The sequence below is a fragment of the Scatophagus argus genome, chromosome 23, assembly GCF_020382885.2.
Source record: "Scatophagus argus isolate fScaArg1 chromosome 23, fScaArg1.pri, whole genome shotgun sequence".
Classification (NCBI taxonomy): Eukaryota; Metazoa; Chordata; class Actinopteri; family Scatophagidae; genus Scatophagus; species Scatophagus argus.
The window spans coordinates 5,610,382-5,628,368 of NC_058515.1; the positions used below are offsets into that span (position 1 = coordinate 5,610,382).

The 17,987-nt window shown below is 40.6% G+C and overlaps 1 protein-coding gene across 12 annotated transcripts in view; it reads left to right on the plus strand.

The window, feature by feature from the left end:
• The window catches only part of mark2b (MAP/microtubule affinity-regulating kinase 2b), a 49,050-nt gene that overhangs the window by 20,189 nt on the left and 10,874 nt on the right, over positions 1–17,987 (plus strand). For 7 of the 12 annotated variants that reach the window (XM_046380862.1, XM_046380865.1, XM_046380863.1 and 4 more), the window contains 14 exons: positions 377–430; positions 1,563–1,611; positions 1,885–1,950; positions 2,384–2,454; positions 3,407–3,463; positions 5,075–5,311; positions 6,385–6,504; positions 7,486–7,588; positions 7,768–7,880; positions 8,103–8,177; positions 8,499–8,556; positions 8,859–9,010; positions 9,899–9,993; positions 13,456–13,602. In XM_046380862.1, the coding sequence (XP_046236818.1) occupies positions 377–430; positions 1,563–1,611; positions 1,885–1,950; positions 2,384–2,454; positions 3,407–3,463; positions 5,075–5,311; positions 6,385–6,504; positions 7,486–7,588; positions 7,768–7,880; positions 8,103–8,177; positions 8,499–8,556; positions 8,859–9,010; positions 9,899–9,993; positions 13,456–13,602 (1,397 nt within the window). The remainder of the gene's footprint in view (positions 1–376; positions 431–1,562; positions 1,612–1,884; positions 1,951–2,383; positions 2,455–3,406; positions 3,464–5,074; positions 5,312–6,384; positions 6,505–7,485; positions 7,589–7,767; positions 7,881–8,102; positions 8,178–8,498; positions 8,557–8,858; positions 9,011–9,898; positions 9,994–13,455; positions 13,603–17,987) is intronic. The other 5 variants (XM_046380864.1, XM_046380874.1, XM_046380868.1 and 2 more) reach the window with 4 other exon arrangements.

Below are 17,987 nucleotides of genomic sequence, written 5' to 3' on the forward strand. Positions count from 1 at the left end.
TGTGTTTTTTCTTCTAGCTCTTTATCTCTCTTGCTGGTGTCCACTGTTGGCTTATGAACTATAGACCTCATTATGGCATGGTTATAAATCATGCTTCAGCTCTCCTTACGTGTGTGTCTCAGTTGGTATACTTGCCCTATTATGCAACTGCCTGCTGTGATTTTGTGTTTATCACTTAATGCTGTGAGATTGTATCGTCCTGTTGGTGTGTGTGTGTGTGATGTCCCCCCCCTCAAGAAATAGCAGTATTTTTGTGCCTGTGATGGCTGTAGCTCTGCAGGTCTGTGTGAGTGAGATATGTCAAACCCACAGCAGCAAATGTAATTATTGAATAAAAGTGTAATAATAAATTAACATATTCTTGTTTTGCTTCTAGGTGGCTGTAAAGATCATTGATAAGACGCAGCTCAACTCTTCCAGTTTGCAGAAGGTGGGTCTCTCTCTCTTTCTATATCACTCTGCCCCCCGCCCCCCTTCAGGCACAGAATTCAAACTCAGTTGTTCTTATCTTCTCTCTCAAAAGTCATTTTCAAGCTGTCTGTCCCCTCTTGCACACACTCTGTCCATATCTCTCTCTCTCTCTCTCTCTCTCTCTCTCTCTCTCTCTCTCTCTCTCTCTCTCTCTCTCTCTTCCTTTTTCTTCTTCTCTTTTTCTCTCTGTCTTTCTGAAGTGGTCTAGTTTTCAGAGAGAGTTTTAATTACAGGAAACAAGCTGCAATTACTTCTTTTGATCGTGGCAGGGTGGGGTCTGTCCACTTACACGCACACTCTAACCACGTATGCTAGCACTTTTGGCACACACACACACACACACCATGCATCTGCAGAAATAAGACACAGAATACACACACTGTGTCTAAATGCAGACACAGTGTACACATGTCACGAATGTAAAGATACTGATTTAATATGTCTGTTCCAAATATAAGATTGCGTTGAGGTTTTGAAAAAGTGGGTTACAGGCCTCTTTGAATGGAGCAGATTCTTGCAGTACAGAATAAGCTGTAGAGAGACTAATAGTTCAAGGCTAGGATCAAGTTGTCTGTCTAAAGTGCATCTTTTGGATAAATTTCCAGTAAGTCCAGTTTGACCTTTTGCAGACTGAGAAAAAGAAAGGTCAGTTCCCAGTGAACAAAACGCATCTCTTCACTCCATTACCACAGAAAGAGATCAGATGGGATACTAGAAATATGTCGTCTTATTGTGTCAGAGGTGACAAGAGTTGTTTGTTTTGTCCCAGACTTTGGGTTTTAACTGGTTTTGCTTGAATCTCTGCTGGTATGTCATAAGTAACCATGTTTATTTTTGTTTTCCTTTTAGTAATTTGACCCACATACGCATAACCAGGAAATGAAAGTTTCCACCCACTGCTAATATTGATTCTGGAGTCTTTGTCAAATAAGAAATTACAATTCTGACAGGCACATATGTGTAACACTAGGTGATATTAATTCACACAAGAATGTGTTTATAATATAGGATATAAACACATGCACAGTTTGACAGGCAGCAACTTATATCTGATAGCATGTTTGACTCACTCCGTTGCTTGTTTCTCATAGCTCTTCCGGGAGGTGAGGATCATGAAGATGCTGAATCACCCCAACATAGGTGAGTCACACTGAAACGTGATTTTGCACTCTGCCATCGCTCAGTAAGAACCAGATTTAATTGGTGTTTCAAGGGTGGCACAACAAAATTCGAGGCACAATAACCATTTTTTTCCTCTCTCTCTCTCTCATCTCCTCTCTTTATTTCTGTTTTTTACTTTTGCTGACCTGGCCTTTCCTCTCTAAACTATTATTTCCACTGCTCCTCCCTTTCCCCTCTCTTTTTTTGCCCTCCCCCCCAATCCCATTTTTGCCTTTCTCTGTCAACCTCCAGTCAAGCTCTTTGAGGTGATAGAGACAGAGAAGACTTTGTACCTGGTAATGGAGTACGCTAGTGGAGGTGAGTGCATGTCACTGTGAATTCATTCCTCTGAGGCTCTGTATGTTACAATCAAATGGTCCTCCCTTCTTAGCACACCTTCACCTTCTCCTCTTTTTTTCACGTAATGTGCAAACTCTGCAGTATTTTCAAAGTAATTGAGTAATAAGACTTGTGACCAGAAACTTTTTTTTTATTTGTTCAGTATTTTGCTCATTAACCATTTTTAACCCATTGCATTAAAATTGACATTGACAATTAAAATAATAGCTCATTGCGTGTTAATATTTTAACTTGAGTGCTTTAAAACATTCCATTTATAGCGCAATGTGCTTATATATATTTTTTAAAATGACTACTTAGTTCAATGTCTCATTGACCCGATAGTCTGGTTAAGGACACAAGTATTAAATTCCTGCACTAAATGTGTTCTCCTCTTTCTCTTGTCTCTCAGGAGAGGTCTTTGATTACTTGGTGGCCCATGGCAGGATGAAGGAGAAAGAAGCCCGTGCCAAATTCAGACAGGTGCGTGTGTCTGTCTGTAAGAGCCCATTTGTGTGTGTAATTTTGACAGATGTTTGTGAATGAGCTGTTATTAAGAGATAAGATGAACTTTATCGATCCCGCAGTGGGGAAATTCACTTGTCGTGGCAACTCACAAGAACAGAAAGAGTGCAAAAGCAAAAAGTATGCAAAAACAGTTACAGAAAATATAGAGGTAATAAATTAACAATTTACAAGTACAGTAAACACAGTACAATATACAGCTATATACAAGTCCTCATGAGGGAGGAAAAGAGCACTAGACCATAGAATTATATAGTCTAACAGCAGTGGAAATGAAGGACCTGCTGTAGCTCCTTCCTACACTGAAGATGTAGTAGTCTGTTGCTGAAGGAGCTGCTCAGAGCCTCCACTGTCTGATGCAGAGGGTGAGAGGTGTTGTCCATGATGGATGTCAGCTTGGTTAACATCCTCCTCTCACCCACCTCCTCTATGGAGTCCACTGGGCAGGCCGGGACACAGCTGGCCCTCCTGACCAACTTATTTAGTACATGTTGCGCTGATTATTAAGTGTATCACATCCGTGCATTTCTAAACGTTTGTTGTCATTTGTTGAATAATGATAGGTAGAGTGGGAGCACCAGCAACAGTATGAGGGACATGCTTGTATTGATTTAATTTCAGTTTTAAAAACAAAATTATATTTGTTTAATTCATCAGTAAATACCTAATTTATTTTTGGGTGTCTTATGCAAATAAGCCTCATCAAATAAGCATTCTTTAAATAAAATGAAAAAAGACTTTTGAGTGTTTTTATGATTCCTGGTTCTTCCTCTCTGTTACTTCCAAATGAAATCTTAATGAAGGGCTCTAATTGCCTTTTGCCTCATTTTCTAACCATTACAACTCCTCTATCTCCATCATCTTTTCTCTCACTCTGTCTTTTTCTCTCCCTCATTCTCTCACTCTCCAGATTGTGTCAGCTGTGCAGTATTGCCATCAGAAGTGTATAGTACACAGAGACCTCAAGGTGAGAACACACATTATTGAATTACACTGAGGGTTAAAACACTCTCTCTCTCTCTCTCTCCCCCTCCCTCCCCTCTCTCTATGACTACATTAGTCATCTAGTCAGGACTTTTTGAGATGAAATCCTGCTGCCGTGAACAGGCGACCCAGAGGTTAATCACAAAGATGATATAATGTTCCGCTTCAAGTGCTAAGGCTTAAACATACATACCCAGACGTGTGCATACATGCTGTCCATGCACTATTGTGTCTCTATCTCCTTCTGCTGCTTCATTTGTTTTTCCTCCTACCCTTTATTCACATTAGTTGGTGCCAAAAATGAACCCAGACACAGGTTTAATTCTTCCAGGTCAGTTTAGTTCATAGTATTATGCAGAGTTGGAAATCCTCTTATTGTGCCAGCAGGCAGACCTGTAGGCAAGACATTATCACGATTACTTTTACAGTAACCATACAGGAACCTCTAATCTCAAAGCTGTTTTTCCTCGCTCGTGGTTATTTTTTGCAGTTTTAATAAACATTTTCAGTGCTTTGACCAAGGTCATAACATATTTTTTGTACTTTAAGCAGGTAGATTGGTTGGCATATACAAAGAAGCAGCAAGGGAAAGATGAGATTTCTTGAGGACACACAGTTTTCATTACTGTAATGCTTACCATCCTGCACATTATCCTAATCACTCTTGGTTTATGGGATGTAATGTAAATCCAGCACAGGCTTCATTTTAGCAGGTCCTACATTTTGATGAGTCTACATTTCGCAGCAAGACTATAACCACTCTGTTTGGGTCCCAAGATGAAAAACCTGCTATGGTCATGTTCTATGTATAGATTATACTGCCGTATCCACTATGCTTTCTTACAGCATCAGATAGTTTTGTTTTGTTTTGTTGTTTGCAAATCTTAAAGTGGTTATGTTAACAAGTTATATTACCTAAAAACAAAAAATAGAAAAAAGAAAAATTAAAAGCTGATGTTCATTCATTTCTTAGGTCAGAGCCTAGTTATGATGTCAGTGTTGTACTTAATGTGCACACACACTCTGTCACACACGGACATACAGAAGCAGCAGAGTATTCAGAGCAAGTGAAAAGGAGAACGCACCTGTTGCTAGGCAACCCCATCCTCCTTGCTCACTGGCTCACTTTAGGCTACACACACACACACGCACACATGCACAGGAATAAACTGTGGCAGCTCACTTTGCCCATTGTGTGCTTCTTGTAGGCCCCAGACCATTACTCTGAAAACCCCCTCTCTCTCACAGAGTTTTTTTTTTTCTCAGAGAAAAGTGTTGGGGGCAACTGTCTCTGTTATCTTCAGACTCATTTGAATGTCAGAGAAAATCTTTTTTTACCCTGACTGTGGATGGCATGGCAGCCTGTTTGTTAATCTCTAAACTCTTAAAACATCATATAGCTCTGACATTTTGTCACCTACATGAATATATGTTTTATTTCTTGGCACATGTAGTACTCAGAAAAATGAATCCCAACATATTAATGGTCTTTCCTTTTCTCCATCTTTTTCTGATTTCCCTCCACATCCTCCTGCTTTTTACATCATAATTATGTTTTCCTTTCCTCTCTCCCCCACGCTCACTCTGTCTGCAGGCAGAGAACCTGCTGCTGGACGCAGACATGAACATCAAGATAGCAGACTTTGGCTTCAGTAACGAGTTCACTCTGGGGAACAAGCTGGACACGTTCTGTGGCTCCCCGCCCTACGCTGCCCCAGAGCTCTTTCAGGGCAAGAAGTACGATGGGCCTGAGGTGGACGTCTGGAGCCTGGGAGTAATCCTCTACACACTGGTCAGCGGCTCATTGCCCTTCGATGGACAGAACCTCAAGGTCAGGAAGAGGAGTGTGTGTTTCTGTGCATTACATAAGCAGATGTCTGTATTCTGTGGGTGTTCGTAGTATTTGCCATGCTGGTTTCAGTTCTGCCTTACAGAAAGCTAAAACTAAACTCGAGAGAGTGAATGTGTAAAAGTGCTTAAATGCTGACCCAAGCACTTCACATTCAAATGCGGTTTGGTGGTGTGATGCACCAAACAGGCACTGAAACGCCAGTGTTTCGCTTTGTTTACGAACAGAAAACCTCTAAACTGTAGTTATTTACAGTTGCTAGTTGAGAACCTAGAGGTCAGGAGGTGCTATCACACTGCATTCAATCAGTACTCACATGACTCACAGTAGAAGTGCAGACACATTTTGAGTGAGTAATATGATACTGAATATTATGTTACTGCTAAAAAAATAAAAAAGAGCCTGTAAACTGCCATCCAGCTTCATCCAGTATACTGTTGTAGCAACAGGATACTGGCCAGACATGAGCCTCTCCACTTACTGATTTCACTTACTGTCATAAAACGCATTCTTTCTCTTTAATTTGTCAAACTGATACACCCACAAAGAAGATGTAAGATGCGCAATTAAGATGGTGTTATACATTACAGCAGATTTATCAACTATTTTAGTCTTTACCCTTAGCACTCAGTTTTGCAGCTTGTTAAATTTGTTAACAAATTCAACGCCCGTTGATATAATCTCCGTGAAAGCAGTGTTGAAACCTGTCACTACATGCATCCCTACCCTCTTTTGTCTCATTAAAGCTTTAGAGAATGCAGTACTTGCAAACCTATAGGTAGGGGGCATAACCTCGCTTAATGTTGCTGCATGGCTTAACTATATTGATGAGCTGAAGAGTCAAGTCCTTAATCATTAAATACTTTTTCATAGACTTTTATTTCAGTAAATCTTTAAAGACATTTGGATACTCTTGGATGCAGTCTACAAATTTGCGAGAATGCTACCCTTTGACATACCTTGTGAATGTGAGAGAAACGGATTGTGTGCATGTTTGAAGGAAGACTTCTGTCTTCTGTCTGCTGCTGACTCTCTGTGCTCCTGTCCATCACCAGGAACTGCGAGAGCGCGTGCTGCGTGGTAAATACAGGATTCCTTTCTACATGTCCACAGACTGCGAGAACTTGCTCAAAAAGTTCCTTATCCTGAACCCCACTAAAAGAGGCAGCCTTGAGGTACGCTGCACTGCATTCACACATAAATAATCTAATAAATCTGAACCATATTTAGATTCTGTCATATTATTATGATAAAACTTGCAGACTGAACAAACATGAACCAAATTTGTCCATTTCCTAATGGCTTAACCATTGATTATTTATTTGCTGATGTAATGTTGTATGTTGCATGCAGTACTATACTGTACTGTAGTGTATATCTGGACCTATCTCATCAGCTGTATGTGAGTTTGTTGCTGAAGTGTAAGGTGCCTTTTAAAGGCACGGTAAATACTTGTTAGTTTGTAATTTATGAGTTACTAAATTTGGCTGCACTAAAGATAAATGGACCAAACTGGTTTAAATGGAATTACTGAGAAGAATTGCAAAAAAGATAAGGTAAATAACTGACTAACTAACATTTTGGCTTACAAGTTTAGTCCAATTTTGACTTCATCCTGTTCCCGCTTGACTTGCTAAATGTTATAGCAGCTCTGTAAAAAATATAGAGGGAAGACTCTAGCTTTGGTGTTAGAATTCTGTCCTGTTACGGTTTAATTTACACCTACTTTAAAGTTTGTATGCGATTCATCAGCTTAAGCAGCCAACTCATTGTTTAGGGTCACTTTTGGTCTGCAGTGGTTGCTCCAGGCTTGTATCCTTCACAGACCGTTTCTTAAAGGTCATACCCCTTGTTTACTTCTTAAGGAAGATTCATTTACATGATGAATATGAAATCCATTTGGCTATGTCCATTAGAAAAAAACAAATTAATTGTTAAGGTTTGTTGAGTTAATAAATTACTAAAATAGAATTAATTAATTGTAATTCAGCTTTTTTCTGTGTATTGCCTGCCTGGCTTGAGGAGACTCTTGTATTTTCTTTACTCTCTCCTCCCATATTGCTTGACCTTTCCATCCCCATCCTCTGCTTTTTTGTCTTTTCATTGTATTTGACATCTCATGTCTCCCTCTATCTGTCTGTTTGGCTTTCTCCCAGCAGCAGATAATGAGGGACCGGTGGATGAATGTGGGTTATGAAGAGGAAGAACTCAAACCCTACGTTGAACCCCAACCAGATTATAAGGACCCCAGGAGGACAGGTAGGCACAGAAACACACTCAAAAAGATAAACGTATTCCTTTCTTTAGCCATGCACAGATGTACTTGATCAAAGGTATTCTCTTCCTTCACACATGCCTGAGGGTAATTTCTCATAAGGCGAGTCATAGACCTTCAGGAAACAAAAATTTCAAAGTATAAACTGATTGTGTCTTTGCAGAGATCATGCTGCAGATGGGATTTTCTCAGGAGGAAATCCAGGACTCGGTGGTGAACCAGAAGTACAATGATGTGATGGCTACATATCTGCTACTGGACTATAGGAACTCTGAGGTACACTGTTTCTTTCTCACATGCCTTCATTTTATACAGTGAAATGCCACTTAGTTACAGTTACACTGATGTTGAATAGTCAACTGTAAAATATACCAACCAACAGAACATACAGTTTGCTGTCGTGTCTGAATTTGAACGTGTATGTTTATGCTAAAAACAACTTGTATTTTGTGTTTTTTTGGATTTTTTTTTGTTTGTTTGTTTCTCTACCCCCTTCAGCTGGATGAAGGTTGCATCAAACCCCGGCCAGGAAGTGATGTAAGCAACATAAACGCCCCCTCTCCGCCTCATAAGGTACAATGAGTACACGTAATGTTTTCTGCTAACACGTAATGAAGCCTCCCAACTTAAGCCAGTGATACAAGTGCACTGACTTGCCCTCATATTTTTACCAAAACTGGGGATCTGCTCCGATGGAGGTAATTTATAGGTTTTAATGGACATTCATACAGTTGAACTCAGTGTTGTTGTAGGTTTCATGTGTCATTGGCTTTCAATTAACAGCGGCTGTAAATTCAGCTTCTCGGGTACCATGCTTGCATCCCACTGTGTGTGGAAACACTCTGTGATGTAAAGAATACTACACTGACCTGTGTGTCCATCTTTCTCTCTAAGGTACAGCGCAGTGTGTCATCCAACCAGAAGCCTCAGAACCGCAGGGCAACCGACCAGGGTGAGATTGGTGTGTGTTGAAAGGGAAGGGGGTGATGCTGGTGTGTGTCATGCAAGTTTAGGTGAAAAAAAATGAACGCAAATTGGACATCAGATCGAGATGGTCATCTGTCAGTAGCTCAGGGATGGAAACATAGTACCAGCAGACTATGCAAGAGTCTTTCAGGGGAGGTTTGAATTGAATGAAAAGAAAGACTTCAGATAAAATGACAAATGAGACGATGAAGATAATGCAAATGGAAAGGGCGGACGTCAAAGCAAGCAATGACTTTTCTGATGCACTCCCTCTCTGTCTTTCTTCAGGTTCCTCCTACTCTAAGAGGGGGGGTCAGTCAGACAACCGGACTGCAGTGGAGGATTCTGGAAGGAAAGGCTCATCAGGCAGCTCCACTACCAAGGTGCCGGCCAGCCCTCTGGTCTCTTCTGACCGCAAGAAGAGCGCCACGCCCTCCACTGTAAGACAAAAACACCTACACCTGTTACATAACATATGCAACACCACTTGTCAATATCAGGAGTCTGGCATTGGAGGAGCTAAATGGAATTCAGCCATTGTTAGTTTCATTATTTACACTGGTGCTTTTCCTGCTGTGAAATTTCAACATCTGTTTTGTGAAGCTCAGTCGTTCACTCAGTTAGGACCAATTAAGAAATCTCAAATCTGTATTATAACTTGTTCAGCAAGTGCCTGTCAACATGCTGGGGACAATACAATGTAAAACAGATGGAAATGTGTCATCTTAGAGTTTGCTGTATCTTTTTATGTGACACCTGCTAACACATGTTTGGACAATAAAAATGAGCTTTCAGCTTTTGAAAATGACAGTAAATGTATCTGAGGTAGTCCTCAGTGAAGTCACAGAACACCCCTGGTTCATCTGCACTGCTGCTTTTATTTGTTAACCAACATGGCCTCTTTTCAAGACTATGTGGGCTTGTACAGGCTATTTTTGATTGACATCCCCACTTACTGTTCTGTTAATTGTGCTTCATCCTGTTGAGGCGGGCCCACTTACACTTTTATCATTTTTGTTAGAATGTGGATTTAGGTGAGCATGTGAAATTTCCAGGATAGCTCCACCCAACCTTACCAGATAGCTTATCTGACACATTTAGAAATTGTTTTAAAAAAAATTGATGAATATTAAATTTGTGTTGTCAGTTAAAGTGGCACAGCCATGCTTATCAGGAAGTTTGCTCGCAGCCATTCTAGTTATAATTGGTCACCTTTTAATGACATTTCTCTTCCTCTTCCTCTGCACTGATGCCTCACTGTTTTTTGTTCTGTCCCCTGTGTTAAACATTTTGAACATTTTTCTTGAATTCTTCCCTTCTCCTTTCAGAATAGCATCCTGTCCACCGGTACTGGTCGCAGTCGAAACTCTCCTCTGACTGAGAGAGCCACGCTGGGCCAAGGCATCCAGAACGGCAAGGACAGGTACACACATACTGTGAAAAGGGAAAGATTTTCAAAATGTGCAGTCACGTATTATCGTTCTCGTATACACTCTTTATATCTCGTCCCTGCCAACTCAAGTAGAGGCAGCACTGCTTCCTCACTAACACGCATAATACAAACACACTCAACATGGTTTGTGAATGAAGCAGTCCCACAGCTGTCTCAGTGACTGGATCCCAGACCTTGGCTGGTAGTCTCCAGAGCTCTGCCAGTTGGCTCAGGGAGGCCCACAGCTTTCCCCGAGGGCGGGGTGAGCCATCCTGGACTGGGGAAATCAGGCTCCTTTGGGGAATTTAGGCCAAACCTTCAGCAGATTACAGATTACCCGTGATGGTCTTATTGAGGTCTGCCAGTCAGGGCAGAGGCAGGGTTTCAAGGACACGCATTCCCATATATGCAGGTTGATATATGCTGACACACAGAGGACCTCGAGTTCTTTAAACCAGAGATAGATGGGTGGAGACGGTAATAAAAGGCAAAAACGCAGGAAAAAATAAAATAAAATGAATGACAAAGTCTATCATTGGGTCAGGCCACAAGTAAAGGTCCCCTTTTTTCACTATTGGATCTTGCAGAGTAAGTTATCCCCCTCCCTTTTTTCCTTTGTCATTTCGTCCTTCCTAAATGTAACTCCTCCTTCCAGTTCCCCTCTCTTCCCCAACCACTTTCAAGCAATTCCAATATGGACAACACAACATCTTGTCCATGTAGGAGTTACTTGATTTTAGTTTCGTCACCCCAGGAGTGTAAGCCTCCAGTGCCGGACACGCCCCATAAACGTCCACACATACAACTATGCGCGCGTCATTAATGCTTAACCATCCATATGCTTTGTGTGCTTTTTCATAAGCCTTAAACATTAAGCCAAACCATAATCCCTACTATGATGCAGTGTTCATTGTCATTAATGCTTTTATTACTTGTCTCATATGACCCCCTCGTTCCCAACATAGTGCCCAACATACTACAGAATCAAAATTAAATTGAATCCATGTTCAGCTTTATCAAGTCTGATACTTTATGAGAAATGTGTCACTTTTTCCCTTTTGTTATGGTACTACATGGTGACGATGTGGTCATTTGAGACATTTGTGTTGTTTTTTTTTGGGTTTTTTTAAGTACTGTGGGTCTGTTAGCCATGGTAGGCTTTTCTAACTTAGTTGTTGTCATCTGCTTTGATTTTAAAGTTACTTTATTTGATCATCATTAGTGCTTTGAAGTTTGGGCTTTTAAACTTGTTACCCCCTCCCTCAAAATGCCTTTCCCTCCTTTTTTCCTTTTCTAATTTCCTTCGTTTGGTGTTCTTTTATCTGCGTCTGAGCTTGTGTCCCTCTGGATCTCAAGTCACTTAAGTTTTCTCGGCGCCTCCTTTCTTTTCTTTTTTGTCCCAGCTCCCTTTTTTCCTTTTTGTCTTTTATATTAATCTTTCTCTCCTTCTCTTTCTCCCCTCTCTCTGTAAGGAGATTAGGACGACTTGTGATGGAATATTAACTCTTAGCAGCACTATATGGTCCCTGTGCTTGCCTTAATAGGCTTACACATACACAAAAATATCTACACAAACACAAGCTTAAACATACATGTCACACATGCTCAAACTCTTGCCACACACTGGGTTATCCAGTGAAAGCAGTTATTTTTCCATCACTAGCCGTACTAATCCCTGTCAGAAAGAGCGTGTGTGTTTTTCTTTCGTCTCTGTGTTTGTTTTCTGTGTAATTAGCAGCTGTTTGGTTGACCTCTATAAATGTCCATCTCTCTCTCCCTCTCTCCTCCTCTCTCATTGCTCATTCCTCTGCTTTCTCTTCAGCCATCTCTCTCCCTCTCAGCCTCTCTCTGGTACCACTCTCCCCTGTCTCTTACTGTGTTTGCTTCTGTTTGTGGATAAAGTCAAGTTAGAGCTGTCTGTAATGTGCAGAGCTTTGTAGCCCATAGCAACCTTGCTGATTAAGAGAGGGTTCAGGAAATAGCCAATGTTGTTTTGCTTGAGTAATTCAATAAAATACTTGTTGTGACAGACATTATTTCAATTGTAGCAAAGGAAAGGAAGGAACTTTAAATCTATAAAACTGCAAACCCAGGGGGTAGCGTTATCATCCTCTAACAACGACGACATCATTATACCTGAAAAAGAGAGTCGGGTTATTTCTTTATTTATAATATAAATTTTAACTTTTTTTCTTGTAGGGTTGCAACTTATGATTTTTTTTTTAATTATTGGTTAAACTGCAGATAATTTCCTTGTTTAAATGGCAGACAATAAATAAAAAATTCTAGATTCTAGAATTTTCACATAACTCAAGGTGCTATCACCAAAATGCTATCATGGGAGCCTCGCAGTCGGATTTTAACATTTGAGAAGCTGTAGTCAGTAGATTTTTGCCATGTCTGCTTAAAAGGTCTGCAGGTTGTTCATAAAAAATCTTCTGAGACCTTTTCCTCTTTGCCTTGATAGCAAAAGAGGTACTCAGTATTTTTATTAACCTCACAAATCCTATTTTTATCAATAAATATAAACAAATCCACACCAGTATGTTTTATTGGTTAAGTGTTGCCAGTTAATCAGAATACAACTTTATATTGTGAAGCACAGTTCTTGCAAACAATGCAGTGTGCTTCATAAAAGATGAAAAATAGACAAGACAGATAAAGGCAACAGACATATTTGTTTAAATAGGAGCTAAAGAGCGATATTTACATACCCAGGGAGAATTCATAAGAAAAATGTGTTTGGAGTTCATTTTAATTTGTATGCAAACACCTCAGACTTCTTTTTTTTTCCTAAATGTAGAGCTGCTGGTGAGGTAAATGAGGAGACCAGTGAATTATTTTGTTGTCTTCAGTTAATATGTAATGGTTCGCTGAGTTTTGTTGCTTTGCACATTTCTGTGATATTACTAGCCTGATTTTGTCCACATGATTTGTCCTGAGTGTCTTTCCAGTGTTCCTAGCCAATAGAAAAGTGTGTGTTTAAAGCTGGTCTTTTGTGCTCTGACTTTTGTGTCATGAAGCTTGTACATGAAAAGTAGAAGGAACACGAACACATTCGGCGTTCGTTTGTAGTTTGAAATTTCTGTCTATTAAATCACAATGAAGCTACACAAGCCGCAAAAACGACCAGCTTTTCTCCTTTGTTCAGATCCTTTTGCTCTGTGTTATCTGTCTCTCTGTGTCTCTACTTCCTCTGCTCTTCCATGTTTCTGCACTGTCTGCTCTTCTCTCCCTCTTTCCTCCCCCTTCATGTGTTTGATGAGTGCTGCGTCTAACCATGCTCCACCTCACCTCCCCGCCCACCCACACACAAACCCTGCCCGGTGCGTGTGACTGTGTATGTGTGTTTGACTGTGTGACCTTTTGGTGTGTTTGGCTTGTGTCAATCGTGTGTGTGTGTGTGTGTTTGCATTGGGCGGGGCACTCCTCCCTCCTCCCCTTTCCTCCCAGCCTAAACACTCCGGGTTCCCGCGCCTCCACTGCCTCGGCTGCTGCCGTCCTCTCCTCCTCCTCCTCCTCCTCGCGTTCCCGCCACCACAAGTCCCTGTCCTCCTCCAATCATCCATGCCCCTCTGACCTGCACGCACCACGGCCCAGGCAAGTCTCTCACTCTCCCTCTCTCTCTCACACACACACATACACACACAAACGCACACGCACACACTCTCACAGCTCCCCCAGACCCTCCCAGCTCATACCACAGATGATCATGCTTGCCACAAGAACCCAATGGTCAAAAAGAGAAAAGGAGAGATAAAGCAATTTATTGGCTCTGAATCCTTCTACCACAACTAGATCAAAGGGGCCACAACAACTTTTTTATTTTAGTGGGAAAAAGCAACTTTTCAGTTACCTATTCATCACACAGTGACAAAATCCTAGCACGCAGTAGTGACCTAGTTTCCAGTTTCCTAATTACTCCCTCCCCCCGACAAAAAAATCGTGAAATCGATCCAAGAGGTGGATTTTCATCCCCAAAGAGAGTGTGTATTATTTAACACAAACTGCTTTGCTTTGCAAATAGCCATCTCAGACACACATTCACAGGAGCAAAGATGAAATGTTACCATAACAGTTTCTGTATCTTATTTATTCTCAAATATTTTATCCTTTTTGAGTTTAAAATTGTCTTAAATTCAGCTAAAATCGTCTCCTTCAGTGCGTGATCTACACGAAAAATGGATGATATGCACTGGTGGTCAGATTGTCTTACCTGTGAAAATTCTACCCTTGTATTCCATCATTTTGTTAATATTGGGTAGCATACGTACAGTTTGAGTAACATAAGCAATTTAAATCTGCATTAAAACTCTTGATACAGTTTTTCCTCTCATTTGCAAACAGAACCAGGAAGTAAATTTAGCATAAATGTAGCCACAAAGAGGCTGCGTGACACTGTATCATCTGAAGACAAGAAATGCTTTGTTGAGTTGCCTTTGTGATATCAGTTTCTCAAAGAGGTGCTTTTCTGAATATTGACCTATATTGACCTATATATTTAACACTATAACACCACCATGGTGAGATGTCCAACATTTCTAACACCAGTTATTATAGACTCACTAGTTACTTAGCAACAGCCCGGAAGCAGGTTGTGGAGCTCAGAAAGCTGTGCAAGCTAAACTCGGTGCAAACACATTGACATATCGTCTTTGGTCGATCATTCAAACCTCACATTTACCCAGCGGACCATAACTGAAAAGTTAGAGCTTTGAGAACAAGAAGAGCAGGTTTTGCACTGAACCTCTGCCAGACCAGAGATTTTTTTAACTACTTTTGTTTCCTGGCAGGAAAAACAAAAAATAAAAGAATCACATTCAGAGAAGAGGCATTTATGAAAGAGCTGGGATTAGGTTTCCACATGCAAAGGATTCAATGGCTGATAAACTGTGTGCAGGCCACCCTTAAACTGTAAACATGGTTACTGTGCTGTACGTCTCCCTTCTTAGTCAAAGAAATCAAATAAATAAAACAAACAAAAAGCTGAATGAGACAGCATTTTCTAGAAACTTTCTGTTGACATTAGAGGATAAGGGATATACTTGCTATCTCACAGATTATGCAAAGAAAAAATATATTTAAAGGAAAAGAAACACGTTATTCAGTATCTAAAATTTGATTTGGGCTCATATGCGCACACACACACACACGTATACATACATACATACACATAGTTCCTCGAATCAACCACAGTTTCATCATCAGATTGTCCAGGCAGATTGTCCCTTTAACAACTATTGATTCATAAAGTTGCCTCTCTGAGCTTCACTCACCTGCATAGTCTACCTGTGCTGGTGGGCTATGAATGCAAGTGGTTGAAGAAGACAGGCGGTTAAATGTTTTGTTTACATCATTAAAACACATCTTTTTTAAAAAAGGTGCTCTAGGAGAATATGCAGCTTTAATAGTTGTGCTGATGCATGTTTCTGTGAAAATGTATTTGTGTTATATTGTCCCCCATTTGGTTTTCTGACATGATGTGTTTGTGAACAAAAGGATTTTCCCTGGCTTGTCCTTTGTTAAGAAAAAGAAAGTTTTCCCTCAGCCTTTGTTTTTTTTGTGTGTGTGTTCTCAAAGCTCATTAAGTGTTCTCTCTCTCAGCTTCAATCTGCTGTGTAAGCCCACCTCAGTTATGAAGTTGCCTGGGAAAACCCTGTATACCCCCATATACTGTGATGCTGAATGAATGAAATGAAGTCATGACCTGAATGTGGCTTGTTGGTCATTCGTGTGAACTGTGTATGTGTGTGTTTGCTGTCTTTGTGCTCGGATTGTGTGTGTTGCTTTGTTGTCCAGCTCAGCTGCTTTACAGTGTCTGTTTCGAGGGCTACTTTGATAATTTGTGCTTGTTGCCCTGCCAGGCATGTGTCACAGTACAGGGTGGAAGGTCTGTGAATATGTTCCTCAGCTACCTTAAATACTGTCTGAGACTGAGCTGATATGCCATTTGCACAGAGACCCCCACCCTTTTGTGACAGTTGTTTAGTGAAAAAAGCCCCCCGCAAATGTCAGGCTAAAATTCCAGCAGAGCAAATGTCAAGGTGGCCCTCTGGCTGTATGTAGTTTTGTCTGCGCTATGTTGAAGTCTCATTCTGTTGCATGCGTCGTTCAGCAGTGAGCTTGGGCTGTTCAGAACCTGGTTGGGAACGCTGGAGAGAAGGTACCGCTCCAACACGTAGACTGTACCCTGAATAAGGATTAGGCACCTTTCTCAGAACATAGTCTGTGCCCCGAAGCCCCACCTATTCCTGTTCTTATCCAGCTGTCCCCCAAATACCCTTCTGAAAAACTTGTCAGATGCCGTTCTCATGAATTTACATTAGGTTAACCAACATGTTTTACTGCATCAGCATTCATGTACAGCAATGAAGCAAGTGATGCTGCACACAGGCAGCTGCACCTTTTTATAAAGTTGAGGTGTAGTCTGCTGTACATGCGTAAAGTATGCCTAGCATAAAAATCATGCAGCTGCAACATGAAGATGCGTCCACATCATATCACACCTCTTTCTAACATGCGTTCTTTAGATACAGGCCATCTGTCACTGGTCTTTTAATTAAACTTCACAGAAATTCTTTCATATGTTGAAACAAGTTAGAAAATGTTACAGCTATTTTCCTCACGGCAAGAAAAAATTTCTCGCAAACAACGGTCATCTTCATAACTATAATATATCTGTGGTCCCCACATATCTGCCTGATCCAGCCTTTCTTTCCTTGCATCTGTATTCATAGGAGAACTGTGTGTGTGTGTGTGTGTGTGTGTGTGTGTGTGCTTGATTTGGGTATATTTCATCCTCAGTGCACAACTTTAAAACATCCACATCAAATGAAAGCATGTGTTAAAGCTGTTCATCACACAGAAAAACTATGACTGAAAAGCCTGCTTATTTTTTGAGTGTCGAGTGCATTAGAGGCTCAGTACGGGACTGTTTTTTGTTTTTGTTTTTTTTTCCCCCATCGCTCTGCAACACATGTAGTTCTTAACAAAATCATCAAAAATTACAGTTATTCAGCTACCCATCTGTAAGGGATGAAAATCATTCTTGTGTAATAAGCATTTAGTAGCAACAATAAAGAAGCTTAAACTTGAAGCAGTAGGAACTACAGGATTACAGATTGTGTCCCCCTTTCTTAGGTAATATTATTTTCCATAACAGCAGATGTAAACCAGATACAGTTAGAGATTGGTAGTGATAGCATAAATCTTTACAGATCAGTTATAAGCTATAAAAAAACATCTGTTTAAGACTAAATGTCTGGTCCAAAAAGAGAGTCGAAGTGAATTCAACAAAGCAAGAGGAAGTTTTTTGGGCGGTGAAGCTGCTGTAGTAAACGCAGTCTCTACTATTTTAATATGAAATTTTGTCCTGCCTTGATGATGTATACTTCCCACATTACAGTAACCATATCCTGCAATATCCATTTCGTGATGTGGTAACTCAGTCCCACTGCGTCCTCCTGCGTTGGATTGTCCATTTATATTAAGTGCTCTGTTTATTCCACTAACTGTGTTTCTTCTACTCTGTGTGTGTTTGTTTTTGTGTGTATGCCATTTCTGTTTCGTTGTGTTTACCGTCTGCTGCAGGTGTGCCAGTGCCACACACTGGTATGGAAGATGCATGGACACATACTTACAAAGCAAAAACAAGCTTTTAGCTCAGTGAATAGTTAAAATGTGTGTCTTTGTCTGTGTGTGTGTGTGTGAGAGAGAGAGAGAGAGAGAGAGAGAGAGCGCTGGAGGTTTGTGATATTTTGTCCCATGGCTGAGACAATGAGGATTAAGTGTGAATCTACACGTGTTTCACTGACCTGACGTGGCTCTAAATATTGACTTGGCTGACTTATGGGATTATGTGAAACCTCAGGGTTAGCATATACTGATCAGACAGAGATACTTGTATGACCTTACAGTGAGGTAAGTACCACATCAGAGGGAAGTGTTTTCTTCCATTAATGTTTGTCTAACTCGGTGTCTCTCTC